We start from the raw sequence: 16,300 nt of genomic DNA, 5'->3' as shown, positions 1-16,300 counted from the left end.
CTGTTCTTCTCACAGCCTCAAGCACGCAACACAGTCTAGCCCTCCTTGGCCTGAATCGAGTTTGACCATTTGGAATATCTTAATTGGTTGGAAAATCAGAAAGGGGCCCTATTCTTGGCACCTGGGGGCAGAGAATAAATACACAATAGATAACTCAGTTGGACAAGGCTACTTTATATTAACTTGCCTCATTGCTGTGCCTGAGCTCACGTCTCTAGCCTTTTGCTGGGCTTGTTGACTCCTATCTTAGGGCCTCTAGAAAAACGTGTAAAGAGAAAAACGTGTAAAGATACTGGTGTGTATTTTTTTCCTTCAGTAGATATGAGCATGAGAAGGTCAGCATATCTGTGCATGCCTCTGTGTGTGTGTAGGTATAGTGGTAAACCCAGAGTAAATGTATGTTCCTAGGTGAAATGTATTTAGAGAGGAAGATCAGCTTATGAAGGTTTTATGAAAGAAAAAATGATTAATTTTTAGTCAGTTTCTGAATATCTTTTGTTTTGTTAGGTACATTGCCTTTGACTTCCATAAGGAATGTAAAAATATGAGGTGGGATCGGCTAAGTATTTTATTGGATCAGGTAGCAGAAATGCAAGATGAATTAAGGTAAGTTCTGCTATTTCTCTGTGGAAATTGAGGGATGAGATAGGTGCATACATTAATCACATATGTTATGCCTTATCTAGCAGACCTACACATATAGTTCACTAGGTTCATACGACTGGTCTGTTTTCATTTTTCTTTTCTTTTTTTTTTCCTGAAAGATTAGGCTTGGTGATTTTTAAGTATTTTAAAATTTTTAAAGATGACCCAAGTCTAGGTATTTTCATATTTTTATGTATTATCTTCTACACATTTACAAAGTTTTACACAATTAAAGATAGTTTGCTACTGTTTTATGTTCAGTTCTTTTCACTAAATGTTCTATTACTTTCTGTCATTAGCCTACCAAGACTGTAATGTTAGCATGTAGTGGCTTTGCCGTGTTCCACTGTGTCATAGCACAGTTAGCTAAACGCTCTTCTTCACATTGGGCATCTGGTTCATTTCCTTTTCTCTTCCTCCCCTGAAAGACTGTGCTTCAGTGAATCCCTGGGTATAAATGTATTTTTACTTCTGTTAAATTGTTTCTTAAATTCTTCAGGGCAGGATAATGGACTGAAGGGTCTAAATATCTTTATGGTACTTATGTGTGTTAAGGTGTTAATTACTGTGTGGCTTCATAGATGGACTGTACTCTATGCATATCAGTCTTGACCTGTTTTAGAGCCAGAAGTAGGAATCTGGAAACTAGTCTTATTTTGTTTTTGCCTTTGTAGTTCTAATCTTGGCAAGCCAAATGTACTGTGTGAATTTCAGTTTCATGGTAACATAGTAAAGCTTCTCCTATAGTCATTTGCTCAGCTTTAAGAAAAAAATATTTTTATACATATTAAGTAATACCTGCTGCTAAATCACTCAGTCATGTCCAGCTCTGTGCAGCCTCATGGACTGTGGCCCACCAGGCTCCTCTGTCCATTGGATTCTCCAGGCAAGAATAGTGGAGTGGGTTGCCATTTCCTTCTCCAAGAATTGCCTCTGCCTACTCTTTAATTACAACATTTTGTTTCATGTTTTTTAAAATCTTGGAGAGTCTCTTATTGGTAATGAAAGAAAAGTGATGTCGCTCAGTTGTGTCTGACTTTGTGACCTCATGGACTGTAGTCTACCAGGCTCCTCCGTCCATGGGATTTTCCAGGCAAGAGTACTGGAATGGGAGTGGGTTGGACCAATACTGGAGTGGGTTGCCATTTCCTTCTCCAGTAATCCCAGCTATAGTTAGTTTAATCTGCTTTTTTTCCCCCACCCCCACCCCTTCCCCATGAGGTTTTGTTTTGAGCATAGCTAGTGTAGAGGGGTTGACCTATATCATTACTGGGGTGTAGAGAAACATTGTCGGGGGATATTTCCTTGAGTTCACCTGTTAATTGCAGCCCCACAAGAGTTAAGAAAGAAGGAGAGATTGACACCAAAATCTGTGTCCATTGCAGTCACCATGTTCCACAGGGACAGTAGACCCCTTTCACGAAACTGTGGTGTTCAGACCTCTCTGTACATTTGTTCTCAGGGATTTGGGGGAAAGTGGAAAGAATCTGGGCTTTGGGGCCCTACCCAGAGTGTTTGAAATCTCAGTTTGCCTCTTATTAGCCATGTGAACAGGAGCAAGTTAGTTATCTTCAAGCCTTGATTTCTCCATCTGGAAAGTGGAGATAATAATACTTATCTCTTAGACTTGTTCTGTAGTTTAAGAAGTAATATTTATAAAATATGTAGTATTTATAAGAACTAGAGACATTACTTTGTCAACAAAGGTCTGTCTAGTCAAGGCTATGGTTTTTCCAGTGGTCATGTATGGATGTGAGTGTTGGACTATAAAGAAAGCTGAGCTCCAAAGAATTGATGCTTTTGAACTATGGTGTTGTAGAAGACTCTCTTGAGAGTCCCTTGGACTGCAAGGAAATCCAACCAGTCCATCCTAAAGGAGATCAGTCCTGGGTGTTCATTGGAAGGACTGATGTTGAGGCTGAAACTCCAATACTTTGGCCACCTGATGCGAAGAGCTGACTCATTTGAAAAGACCCTGACGCTGGGAAAGATTGAGGGCAGGAGGAAAAGGGGACAACAGAGGATGAGATGGTTGGATGGCATCACCGACTCGATGGACATGGGTTTGGGTGGACTCCGGGAGTTGGTGATGGACAGGGAGGCCTGGTGTGCTGCGGTTCATGGGGTCGCAGAGAGTCAAGACGCGACTTACTGAACTGAATGGGATGCCAGCACTCACATGCACTCTATATATACATACTCTAATTGAACCTCACTGGTTTGGAATGAACCTCTTGTATATCTTTAGTCTAAACACTTTCTTTTAAGCCGTCTTTGTGTGTGTGTGTGTGTGTGTGTGTGTGTGTGTCCTGACATAGGATATCTTAGTTCCCTGACCAGGGACCTAACTTGTGTCCCCTGCATTGGAAACGTGGAGTCTTAACCACTGGACTGCCAGGGAAATCCATTAAGCCCATGTTTTTTAAGGTCATGATTTTTAGCCTGTGGTGAATCTATTGTATTTCCCCTTCACTGTTTGATTTTAGTGTGGTTAATTTAATACTGTTTAGTATTCATCGTATTTTCCATCCCATACCCTCTGCCAAGCGCTTTGTACGCATTATACACGATCTCACTGACTGTAGAGCAGCCTGTTGGTGGTGCTGCCATCTCCACTTTGTGGATGAAAGAATACAGGCTCTGAGAAATTAGGTTATTTACTTAAAATTACACAGCTAGTAACTTGCCTAGGAACTAAGGCTAGCAAACTTTGCTGGCAAAGTCTACGCTCCTCACCGCCACACTATATGTTGTAAAATTTGGGGGTTCATAGAATTTTCTGAACGTATTGTTAAAAATGACGGAACCACAGGAACTGGTAACTGTGTTTGGCTCCAGTGCAGACATCTGGGTGGTTCGGGGGAGAAAGTAAAACAGATTTTTCAAATAATACCCTATCATACCCTATAAACTGTGTACTATTTGCATATATTAGCCATTTGAAGAAGGGATTTTAAAATGTTTTTAATGCACAATATCCAATCCTTGCCTCAGAGATTCTTATTCAGTTTATTTCTGAGTTTTTTGTTAAAAATGAAGGTCAAGCATGGTCATTTCTAATGAACAACTCAGGGAGTTGTGATGCAGCCCAGGGGACTGAGGAGCGGGTCATAGTTGCACTACATCAAAGGAAGCCCTCTTCGGCCTTGGGGAGACATGGTGTTGCCCATTGCATCTGTTACAATACTCCCAACTCCTTTTTCGCATCTGTTGGGTGAAGTGACCTTGATGCTGCAGTTGTTTTGAGATAGAGTCTGTCTTGCCTGTTCTGTTCAAACTTCCTTTTGGTCCTTGGTAGTAATCAAATATACCTGAACTGTACATTTCCTGTCTGTCCTTTAATTTACCGGCTTTAATAATGTTTCTGACATAGACCTGTGTTATAAGAGGACTGTCCTTAGTGGGAGGGCTTCTCTGATAGCTCATAGAAGAATCCGCCTGCAATGCAGGAGACCCTGGTTTGATTACTGGGTGGGGAAGATACCCTGCTACCCACCCCAGTATTCTTGGGCTTCCCTTGTGGCTCAGCTGGGAAAGAATCTGCCTGCAGCGTGGGAGACCTGGGTTCAATCCCTGGGTTGGGAAGATCGCTTGGCTGGCTTTGGTATGAGAGTGTTTATACAAATATGTTTTAGTTATTTTCTAGTAGACCCAGCCGGCGTGGTGCTGAGTACCCAGGAGGGCGTGTTCCGCAGCAACTGCATGGACTGTTTGGACAGAACCAACGTGATCCAGAGTCTGCTGGCTCGCCGTTCACTTCAGGCCCAGCTTCAGGTGCACATGCTTTTTTCCTTCTATTAAGTAAACAATTTTTGAAAACCAATAATAAAACACATTCATATGCCCCCGCCCTAACCCAGCTGTTTGTGGTTTTGTGTCTTGGCATCCATGGGTATAGTTTGTGCGTGACCGCGGTCAATGTGTATATACAGTTTTAAAGTCTGCTATTTTGCTCTAGCATTATAGTTTTTTAAGAGTTGTACTGTTGTGCTGTAATTCACTAAGCCATTTAGGTTGCTACATTTTTGGCTTATAGATAAGATTGTAGAGAATACACCTGTGTATATCATTAGCTTGAATTATTTCCTTCGAGTTAACTTGTTCTGGGTTAAAGAGAATTTCTACTTTCCAAGGGGCTTCCCAGGCGGCACTGCTTGCCAGTGCAGGAGACGAGAGAGATGTGGGTTTGATTCCTGGGTTGGGAAGGTCCCCTGGAGGAGAGCATGGCAGCGCACTCCAGTATTCTTGCCTGGAAAATCCCATGGACAGAGGAGCCTGGCGGGTTGCAAAGAGTTTGATTCGCCTGAAGCGACTTCGCATGCATGCATACTTTCCAAGAGGGTTGCACCAGTTTACCCCTAACACTAGCCAGAAATAAGAGAAGAATCTTGGTAGCATTATTTTTATCGAGGAAGGTTTTCTTTTCTAATGGTACCGAGTAGCACCTCTAAGTTGTTTTGTTTGTATCTCTTTTATTGTTGGCAAGGGATGTTAACACCCAGGGAAATACTCGTGACACAGCTTTGCTTCACCAGTGTGACTGTGTTTTTGAGAAAGAGTAGGTATAAATAGTTTCTTTTGTTTATATATGGAGTTAAAAATACATACAGCCTAGATTTCCAGACTGCAGTGCTGTTTGTTGTAGGGAGCAAACAGAATGCATCCCAAATGATTTCCGCCTTAATCATTTGTAAGAATTCCTCTTTGTTTATGGCAATTCTGTGGAACTTGGGGAAGAATTGTGGAGTAAAATCCCTCCCCGAATCCTCACGTACTCATCCTGAAGGCGTGCTCACCGCCTTTGAGTACTCCAGCTTGTGTGATACTGAGTCCTTGTCAGTCTGATGGATTTAATTCAGAGGATATTTTTCCATAGAAACCATATCGGGACTGGTTATTTCCAAGGCTGGTTAACAGAAATCTATTGGACTGGGTTCTGTAATCTGTATTTAACTAATTTACATGCTAAAAACAGTCCTATACAAGCTCCGCAACTTGCAAAGAGCCTTCGGGCAGGAGCCTCTCCAGCCTCAGGGCCCGCTGACGGGCCTCCAGCTGTGCCTGTCCCCTTCCAGAGAGGGCCGGTCACCGGGGTGGGCAGGCCCTGTGCTGGGGGAGTGAGGGAGGGCTCATCCAAGGTGAGCAGTGAGGATAGTGGTTCTAAGAGGCTTGCGGGCCCGAAACAAAGACCAAGGTAGGAGTCCCTAATCTGTGGTCTGAGCTCCAAAGGGGAGTCCATGGAGAGACTCGGGCTGCCCCGAGTCCTGTGAGATGACATGCAAAGGGCTGTGCTTCTGTGCAGTTTGTGGGGAGGGAGGGAGGGAGGTAGCATTCCTCTGGTTCTCAAAGGCCCCGGCTAGGGTAAGTGTGGAGTCAGCAGCCTGGGTGGTGAATTGTGAGGCGGGCAGAGGGTCCCGGTGGTGGGAGGTTGGGGGTGGTGGCACGGAAGGAGGGAGCGCTGACCGCATACTCCCGCCTTTACCTCTGCCCCTGTCTCTGGGTTTACACAGTCCTGCCGCTGGTGCTGTGGTCTGGGGCTCCGGAGAGAGGGGCTGTGGGCGGATGGGAGCCCAGAGAGAGGCTTTGCAGCCGGGCTGAGCAGGAGAGGGCTGTGGTCCCCGTGTACAAGGAAAACATCTCCTGGCTGAAGCCAGCACCACATGAGACTCTGTGGAGACTATGCTTTGTGCTCTAAATCACATGTGCTGGAATCTGTAGCATGTAAACATGGGTGTGATTCTTGTTCCAGAGACTAGGAGTTCTGCATGTGGGACAAAAGCTTGAAGAACAAGATGAATTTGAGAAGATTTACAAAAATGGTAGGTCATTTCTTGAACAGAGGCAAGGTTATTCAAATTTTGAACTAAATATTTTGGATTTAGAGCATTGGTTGTCAGTGATTATTAACTGATTTTTCCTTTTTTCCCCCCTCCACAGCCTGGGCTGACAATGCAAATGCTTGTGCCAAACAGTACGCGGGAACCGGTGCCTTGAAGACGGACTTTACCAGGCAAGCCGCGCGCTGAAATCGCGTCAGTCCAGGGCTGCACAGTTCCGGTGCTTGGCAGATTGCTCGCACAGCTTTTACCCAAGAGTGCCCACTGGTGCCCGGGCCTCGTTCCAGACCGTCAAGCTGGGACTCGGGGGAGAGGAGGCCCAGGCACCGGTGGCTTCGTAGCGCCCCTGGGTGATCCTGGTGCACAGTGGGGTTGAGCGCCACGGCGCCTCGGCTCCTCTCAGCCACCTCTGTGCACCGGACTCACCCCAGGCCCTGCAGCAGGTCTGGGAGGGGCCTGGGGCTGTGCCCGCGTGATGCTGGGCTGGTTTCAAGGAACGTACTGGGGAGTGAGAGGTTGGAACGTTGTGAATTTGTTACAGATGTGGTTGGGTCTTTTTCTGCCATATGGATTCCCTGGGAGCAAGATAAGGTTTCTAGTCTGCTTGCTTTATACCACTTAGCCTGGGCTGTGTTTCTCTTCTTGCTTCTTGCCTTTGCAAGGGGAACTGAGCATGTTTCCTCTGTGTCTACTGTGGCAAGGCTTTAGAAAGAGGATGCACATTTCTTGGACTCAGTACTGCTTTCTTTTGTGACATGTCTCCTTTATACAGGAATTGTAAAAAAGAAATCTTTATAATTTACTTATCTCCATACCACGTACTTATTAGCCATAAACAGTGTGAGAATTTAATATGCAAATCTGTAACTCAAAACTTAACTTAAAACTCTTACTTAACCAGAACTGGGAAGAGAACTCAGTTGGGACTTATAATGGATGGCTGGAACTCACTAATACGGTATTACAAGAACAACTTTTCTGATGGATTTAGACAAGTAAGTTTGTTTTCTGATGCTAATTTGTGGTTATTTGGTGGCTGTATCTTTGTACTGTTCCCCATACCTAATTTGGGAGTTACTATTTTCCTTTTTTTCTCTTCTAGGATTCCATAGACTTATTTCTTGGGAACTATTCAGTGGATGAATTAGAATCTCATAGTCCTTTAAGTGTTCCAAGAGATCTGAAATTCCTGGCTGTAAGAAACCTTTTATGTTTTTTAAGTTGTTAATAGCATTGTGACTGAAGGTACAGATGGTCCAACTCCCCTTGACGTAAAACATTATGTGTTGTTCTAAATGGAATATAAATACTTAGGTTGCCCCAAGGAGAAGATCAGGGAGAAGAGTGGGGTAACTTTGGAATGTTTCTTCTTTAAAACTTGACCGTCTTTTGCAGCTCCTTTGTTTTGTTTTGTTACCTTTTACAGTGTTGTCTTGGTTTCTGCTGTACAGCAGCGTGAATCAGCCATAATTATACATAAAGCCCGTCTCTGCTGCGCCTCCCTCCCCTCCCCATCCGGCCCCCTCCAGGTCAGCACAGAGGGCCGGCTGGGCTCCCTGTGGCTCCCAGCAGCTCGTCACCAGCTCTCCATCCTACACATGATCGTGTGTGCACATCAGTGCTTCTTTCTCCGCTCGTCCCACCCTCTCCCTCCCCGACTGCGCCCACATGCCCGTCCTCTCCATCTGTATTTCCTGCCCGGCAGATAGGTTCATCAGTACCATTTTTCTAGATTCCACATATATGGGTTAATACACAGTATTTGTTTTTCTCTTTCTGACTTCACTCTGTAGAACAGTCTCTGGGTTCATCCATCTCACTAGAACTGACTCAGATTTGTTCTTTTTTTTTATGGCTGAGTAATACTCCGTTGTATATATGTACCACATTTTAAAAAATCTATAAACAGTAAATGCTGGAGAGGATGTGGAGGAAAGGGAGCCCTTTTTCACTGTTGGCAGGAATGTTACCTGCATAGCCATTATGGAGAAAAGCATGCAGTCCTTAAAAAACTAGGAACGATCTGCCATATGACCCAGCAGCCCCGCTGTTGGGCATATGCCCCGAGAAACCACAGTTCCAAAAGACACGCACCCCGGCGTCCATCTCAGCGCTGTTTATGATAGCCAAGACGCGGAAGCACCGAGATGTCCAGCTGCAGATGCTGTTTAAGTGAAAGCACAGACGTGGAACAGTTGTGAGGGTCTCTCATTTCAGGGAGACTCTGCTCCCCCTGATTGCTGGAGGCAAACTTGTGATGTAGAAATCTGTATGTTTTTGACACGTCTCTCGTTTCTGACTCATTCACCAGACTTTGCAAGAGCCTCTCTGGGGTTTCATGCGAGCAGGCAGGGTGTCCTGGAGTGGGGGGCCTAGAGTCTGAGTACACATCTGGGTGACTTCCCTCCACTTTCTTCAGATCTTTTAATCTGTTTGAAGATTTGGGCAGTTATGATCAAAACTCTAATGACGTTTTCTGAAAGAAAGGTATTTTGTGTATTAGATGCAGACGGGTTCTGTTGTCTTTCAGGGAAAGCTGATTTTACAGCCACGATTAGCATCTTACGTGATGGTTTCTCTCTCTCTTTCCTTTTCCAGTTGCCTATCATCATGGTTGTTGCCTTTTCCATGTGCATTATCTGTTTGCTGATGGCTGGTAAGTCTGCACTGATTTCACATTCATCTTTTAGAATGTTGACCTTTCCTGTACAGCATCTTAAGTCTGCGCCTGCTCAGTACATGGTGTGTCCCTGTTAAACTGAATGAGTAAAGGGAGCAGGTGAGGTGAGTCCTTAGATGACAGGAAGGAAAGTATACTTGGTAGCTTGATAGTGTGTTTTTTTCCACTTGAGCTCTTTTTTTTTTTTTTTCCTCTCATTACCAAAGTAATACATAGTAATTACAGAAAATACACTTAGACAAAAAAGAAAATGTTATCACCTTTCCTTTCAGAGATAAGCTAATTACTCTTAACATTTTGATGTTTGAATCTTTATAGGTATGTATTTTTTTTTCAGAAGGCAGATCCTATAAACTTTTTTGTACTGGTTTTTTCACTGAGCAGTATAAATATTTCCCCATGTCTTTTATTTTGAATGGCTGCAAAGTATTCCGTTGATGGATGTATAGTTTATGTAGCCAACCACCTATTGTTGGGCAAGTCAATAGTATTATAGATTAATACATTACTTACTAAATTTAAATAGAAGCATTGCCTAGGAACCTGAGCTAACAGACAGGAGTGTTGCTGGTTTTCTTTTTCCTCTCAGTGTTTGCCTGTGTCGCTAAGTTAATGGGGTTAAGTTCCTTAACTGCTTATTTAGTACTGTTCAGTGCTCTGAGAATGAGCCTGTGGTGCTGTGTTTTGCCTGGAGGTGCAGCCGCGGGCACTCTGAAGGGCGCCGCTGGGTTGACAGGCTCCCCTGCACAGACCTCGGCTCCCCCTTTCTGGGCTCCGCAGCGCGGTGTGTCCCTCCCTCTTCCCTCTCCTAACCGCGTAAGCACTGGGGGATTCATCTTGGGAGGCGCTCTGCTCCGTGCTGTCCCAGCACCCCGTGGTGTTTCTAGTTTGGTAGAGTGGTAATGCTTTGCATCCTTGCTCATCTTTCTGAGTGCATCAGCAGCCTTTTGAAGGCAGAGACCTGTCTTACTGTTTTACTTCCTGTGCCTAGGACACAGGGCGTGCGTGCTAAGTTGACTCAGCCGTGTCCGACTCTTTGACCCCATGGACTGTAGCCCACCAGACTCCTCTGTCCATGGGATTTCCCAGGCAAGAATACTGGATACAGGAAGCCCTCAGCAAAAGTTTCCTGGATTAAGGCCTCCTGTTCACCCCCCACACTAATTCTGCCAGCTTCTTCAGGGGTGGCTCGGAACCTGTTCGTCTCTGTAATCCCCGAGTGTTCAGCAGTGAAGGTGGTCACGACACAGGAAGGAGCTGCCCTCCTGTTACTCTAGGGCAGAGGTTAGCGTATGTTTTCCGAAAAGAGCCAGACAATGATTTTTTTCGATTCTGCAAGCTACACATGGTCTCTCTTGCACACTGTTTTTGCAGCTGTTTGAAAATGTAAGAATTCTCACAGGATGAAAACAGGCCAGGGCGTCTCGAGTGCAGCATCGCTGTGTGCCGGGACGGGGGCCTGTGTCACGTTCGGGGCAGGGAGGAAAAGGAGGGACCAGCTGACTGTGCTGCTCATGGTTCAGTCCATGCCCTCAGTCCTCTGACTTCTTTCTTTAACACGCTGCCCAGTGGATGCCTTTTCTGGGAGCCACTCCACTGTTGAGTTAGCTTTGTTATCTTGGTCTTTTTATATACGCACATTTCCCTATAGAGCATCTGCAAAAGCAGGGATGCCAGGACCGAGACTCAGCCGGAACAAATGGGTCATCCCTTTGGGGAGCAACCCAGGGTGGACTTTTGAGGAACTGCCTTTCTCTTTATCCAGAAAGAGCTTTAAAACCCAGAGCTGTCAGAATTAGCAACTGTACAAATGTGAATGTTACACAAGTGAAGATGGACTGGATGCTGTGGATAGTGATCTTTGATGTCAGTTGTTGTAACATAATGATCTTTGTGGTGTTCGATATGACAGTGTTTGATTTCTAGCCCCTACTTTGGTTTTTAGTGACAGTCGCTCAGTCGTGTCCAACTCTTTGCAACCCCATGGACTATACAGTGCGTGGAATTTTCTAGTCCAGAATACTGAAGTGGGTAGCCTTGCCTGTCTGCAGGGGATCTTCCTGACCCAGGAATCGAACCCAGGTCTCCCACATTGCAGGCAGATTCTTTACCAGCTGAGCACAAAGGAAGCCCAAGAATACTGGAGTGGGTTGCCATTCCCTTCTCCAGCGGATCTTCCCAACCCAGGGATCGAACCCGGCTCTCCTGCACTGCAGGCGGCTTCTTTAATGTCTGAGTCACCAGGGAAGTGTTGTCAAGTGGTTCTGAAATGTAGTCCCTTGACCAGCAGCATCAGCATAATCTGGGAACTTTTGAGAAATGCAGCTTCGGGGGCCCTGCTTCAGCCCTGCCAAAGCACACAGGCTGGGGATGAGCCCCGCAGCTGACACTGTTTCCAGCCCTGAAGAAGATTCTCAAGCCAGCCAGAGTCAGAGAACCACTGGTTCAAACCTTAACTGAGAGTTCTTACGTTTTTCCTTTGGATGTGTTTGTAAACTTGAATGCTGTCAAGATGTGCTAAACAGCTGAAAGCTGGAACTAGTGTCAATAAAATGGCTTGTTATTTATCAGTATTTTGTTTTTTAAAATCAACAGGTGACACCTGGACAGAAACACTGGCCTATGTGCTCTTCTGGGGAGTCGCAAGCATCGGAACATTTTTTATTATTCTTTACAATGGCAAAGACTTTGTTGATGCTCCCAGATTGGTCCAAAAAGAAAAGATAGACTGAATTTGTGTCTGTGGAAAGCGGCTTGGCCTGGAAGATTCCATTATGCAGAACTGGAGTCTTTACTGACCCGCTTTCCACGGCAGCTGAGGTCTTTGTAAATCATTTATCCAGGAGCACATCTTGTGCTGGGTGTGGGGTGATGACTTAGAGTTGATCTGGTGTTAACTGCCTTGATGATCTCTTTACTGTTGGGATAGTTATATTTATAATTTGAAGCTAGTCTATAATTAAAATGTAACCTGAATTCAGCTCACAGAATGGAAGGAACCTATACATCGTCAGTTTAATCAGCCATTGCAGAATGAGTAATGTGTTTAAAAAATCTAGCTTCTTCCCTCATTTGAAACAGTGAAATTATTTTTCTAGCTCAGTTTATGGTCACTGTAAAAGCAGTTGCTATTAGCAGGCTTACTTTTCCATATACCTTTGGACTTTTCTTAACAGCTTAATGATAAGCTAACTAGTCTGTTCATAACATGTAAATCTCCTACATAGATCAGATAGTTGGACGAAATCGTCCATGACTACATAGCAGGAAGGAGGTGTTCCTCTCGAGTTCTAGTTGGACCGCCTTACGAGTTCAGTCAGTTTGAACTGTGCAGTTTAAGTGTGATGAGAAAAGTGTCAGATAGACTCTATCTTTTTTAAAAGGTGTAAATGAAATCAGTGAATGTAAAGTCTATTCCTCATGCTAGAGGTCCAAAGCCGCCTCGGTCTTCAGGATTGCCCCGGTGTGGGAGCAGCCGCGGTTGGTCAGCCCCTCCCTCCTGGCCCCTGTGCTTTCCTGGGTCTTTCTTCGAGACATGCAGGTCCCTGAGCGCGTCTCATGCCGAACTCTGTGTTGCCCTTGGAGGCAGCAGCTGCTTGTGCACGCACGGCAGTGTTGGCGCTTTTCACTCTGTGATTATTTTTGTTGCATCAGTAAGTGTGTCTGAAATTCAGTGCTTCCAGGTAGTCATCGCTCTCCAGATCAAGGACCAACTGACAGCTTTAATTTATGTGCAGAAATAAACCTGAAAAATACGCTTTAGAAGCTGTGCATAGTTCTAATTAATAAGTCGGAAACTGTATATTGAAATTGTAATTATGAGGTTTAAAAACTAGGAAGTATCTAAGATAGTGTAATTGCCACTATTTTAAAATAGTTCGATTAAATACTCCTGCAATATTTGTGTTGTGGTTGAAAATATGTACAGTTTTTTTTTTTTTCCCAATGGTAATACCTTTTGTTGTCCTTAAATATCTCTAAAAAGCGCCTTGATTTTAACATCACCTTTTTTCCCAACATTATCGTTTATAAACATTAATAAGAGTTGTTGCTTTTAGAAACTCTAAAGGAAATAATAGCTGGAAAACCCTCTGTAGCTTACAGTCAGTCATTAACACTCACAATAGGGTAAGTAATTAGAACTGCCTACTCTTGACTTGTAAATAAGCATCATTTGTTCCAAAGAGAAAATATCAAAACTCGGTTTATGTCTACTGTGATGGATCGTCAGATGCTACTGGGCATTTCACATTAAGAACTTATTTCAACAACCATGACAAAGACCAAATCTGAATGCTGATGTGGCTGTTTTGCAGTGAATGGGCTAATGTTGGTGTGTTAGACCTTGAGGTGTCAATATTTCAGAAACCTACAGTGATTTTATTCCTAAATTCATGTACTGTCTCATCTGTAAGTGAAAATAAAATGACATATTCTTTTCTAACTAATGTTGGTGTCATTCCTGTACCTTGTCTTCAAAGGGATATTCTTTTTTATTTCAGAATTTTAACAATCATGCAAAGCAGCGCATGGTCATTATCATCTTTAAAACATTATGTTCTTTGCCACATAGGCCTCTCCGTCTTGGCAGTTTGGTTCATCAAAGCCCGTAACCTCATCTCCAAAGTGTCCTCTCATCTCTCACGTGTGCCATCTTCTCTGCAGTAGAAACAAGTCACTGGGTCGGCGCACTCGGGGAGGGGACCGCGCAGGGCGCGGGTACAGGGCAGGGCCTCTCTGCGAGTCTGGCCGCCTAGCCTGGAAGGAGGGGAGCGATCCAAGGTCGTGACTCAGAGCTGGTGAGAATCGGGTGTTCCCTGTGCTGTGCCTTTGGGGCTTCTAAATTGTCTGTAAGATTGCTTGTCTTTAAAGATTTGTTGGAATACTTGTTTGTAGAGGAATTCTCTGTTGGTGTCTGTGACTTCTCTCTTCATTTTCTTGTGACTTTTGGTGAAAGAAGTGTGTACTTTCAGTGGTGTTGAATGTACCAAACATTCGCTCCCACCACTTGTGCCTGGGTATGGCCACATGGCTCAGCTCCAAGGTGGGGGCGTCCTTTTGACATAATTTTGATCTTTTCACCGTTTAGGTCTTTTTTCCTCCCTGTAAAGTAAGGAAAGGGTCTTTGTCCGTCCAGGTAGATGAGATTATGCTGAGGTAACAAATGAGCCACACAAGCTTCCACCTGGAAGCTTCCTCCAGCTCTAAAGGGCATAAAAAAAAAAAAAAAAAGGCTTATTTCTCACTGCTTCTGTGTGTCCTTGAAGGGTCTGCTGCAGCTCTGCGACGTGCCGTCTGCATCCTGGGGCCCAGTGATGGAACAGCTTCACGCGGAACATGACCAGTTGTCCTGGCAGGAAGGAGAGGGAGACGTTTCCACTTGAAGGTGACAGCCCCTTCTGCTCACATTTCATTGGTCAGAGCAGGTCGCGTGGCCAAACCTGAAGTGCCGGATGGAGGAGCGCAGCCCGGGAGAGACTGTGTGCTGTGATCTGACACGTGGTCCAGTTTTCTTGTCCCGCGTGGTTCCTGGGAGAGGCAGCAGAGAGCCTGCCCACTCCCCCGCCCTGTGGTACAGCACCGCCTCTGTCGGACTGCAGGCTCCCTCCACTCCCAGGGGCGTCAGGCTTCTCCACTGCCGAGAACGCGTCCTCACTCTGATGCCTCTTGCAGGGTGGCCTGGCTCTGCCCTGAGCTCGGGGCCCCAGCTCCTCAGTCTTTGGGCCGGAGGGTTCTCCGGAGGGTGTTTTGCAGTAACCCGAGTCTTGGGTGCTCATAGCTGTTGTTTTTTTGACAGTAGGGATCTGAGGTGAGAGCCATTTGCAGACATCAGATTAAAGTCACAGTTGTCTCAACTCTTGGGCTTGTCAGAGGTTTGAAAAGGGACTCCTAGAGAGGGGTGTGTGTAACACAGCAGCACCAGAATTTTTGGTCTGCGGGATTTTTTTATTTACAGAGCATCTTGTGAAATTGATTTTGGATAAGGCGTGCATGAGAGCAATCAGTTGGCCTTGGAGTTGAGAAACGTGGGCTTGGATTTGTATTTGGACCTCACTTGAGTGTTGTACTTGGTCTCCGCACATTTTTTGATTCTCATCCACACGGCAGTTTGCTAAGATCACCACACGGATGCGCGTGCACACACCTGCTGAGAAGCCCAGGTAAGTCTACAGGCGGAAGGTCTTCCTCGAGGTCCAGCTCCCGTCCTCTGGGTTGGACATCATGCAGAGGCGCCATGAACGGGGTTTCACTGCGGGGAGCAGAACAGTTAATGAGTTGTTGTGACATGTAATTATCACCACGAATGCCCTGGTCCTGGCTGAACTGGTTAGATGGCCTGTTTGTTCTTAGCACTTCCTTTAACCAGTTATTCTGAGCATGACTTTGTCTTTCCTTTTTGTTTTAGCCCAAGGCCCAGGCGTTCCTCTTCATTCGCCATTTTCAATGATGCATGCCTTTTGTGTATTTATTTTTCTAGCTGTACAGAGCTACAGTATCATCCATTAAAATACCATCGTACATTTTATGTCCTAAATTGATCTCCTGTTACAGTTGGCTTTAGGTGTAGATTCTGAGATGAGAAGTAATAAGTACAGGTCGTCAGTCATGTCTAGGAGACCTGGAGATGTCCTTCTGTCTGAGCTTTTGGGAGCACACCTCCTCCTGGGTTCTTGACTCCACAGTCTCACCCGTTGATGTCTTCTCTATGTTCTGGTTTCCTCTTACTGGAACGTAGTCTCACAGCGTTGTGAGTCAGGAGTCACAGCTGGGTGTGAGCTCAGCTGGGTGATTGTGATCCAGGGGGCGCTGATGGGGTTTCTCAGCTGACAGAGGGGCTGGTCTCCCTGGTCCAGGTTGGTCTGGCGCTACACAAGGGAGGCCAGAGGCGGGCGCCACTGGTTCTGTTCGCTCAGCGCCTCCACGCGGCTCTGCAGCATTGGGCGGCCCGAGTGAGGGGTGCACTAATCCAGGTGGAAGCTTGTGTGGTCAAGCCTGATGTCAGAGGGCGTCCCTTCCACCAGGTTCCCTGGTCGGAGCACTGAGAAGCCCATTCAGATGCCTGGGGAGGCACACAGACCCCCTCTTCTGTGAGAAGGATAGAAAGGAAGCCGTGGCTGTGTCTGCAACACTGGGGTTT

At 45.4% G+C, this 16,300-nt stretch overlaps 1 protein-coding gene across 3 annotated transcripts in view; it reads left to right on the top strand.

Moving 5' to 3' along the window:
* Nucleotides 1–13,610, top strand: part of SACM1L (SAC1 like phosphatidylinositide phosphatase) — a 69,896-nt gene extending 56,286 nt beyond the window's left edge. For 2 of the 3 annotated variants that reach the window (XM_044933881.2, XM_006077502.4), the window contains 8 exons: nt 508–606; nt 4,281–4,419; nt 6,395–6,464; nt 6,583–6,655; nt 7,384–7,477; nt 7,585–7,677; nt 9,081–9,138; nt 11,758–13,610. In XM_044933881.2, coding sequence (XP_044789816.1) covers nt 508–606; nt 4,281–4,419; nt 6,395–6,464; nt 6,583–6,655; nt 7,384–7,477; nt 7,585–7,677; nt 9,081–9,138; nt 11,758–11,894 — 763 coding nt within the window. In that variant the 3' untranslated portion in view covers nt 11,895–13,610. The remainder of the gene's footprint in view (nt 1–507; nt 607–4,280; nt 4,420–6,394; nt 6,465–6,582; nt 6,656–7,383; nt 7,478–7,584; nt 7,678–9,080; nt 9,139–11,757) is intronic. The other variant, XM_025272664.3, reaches the window with a different exon arrangement.
* The last annotated feature ends 2,690 nt before the right edge of the window (nt 13,611–16,300 follow it).

The sequence above is a fragment of the Bubalus bubalis genome, chromosome 21 (genome assembly GCF_019923935.1).
Source record: "Bubalus bubalis isolate 160015118507 breed Murrah chromosome 21, NDDB_SH_1, whole genome shotgun sequence".
Taxonomy (NCBI): domain Eukaryota; kingdom Metazoa; phylum Chordata; class Mammalia; order Artiodactyla; family Bovidae; genus Bubalus; species Bubalus bubalis.
This window is presented reverse-complemented; position numbering and strand designations above follow the sequence as displayed.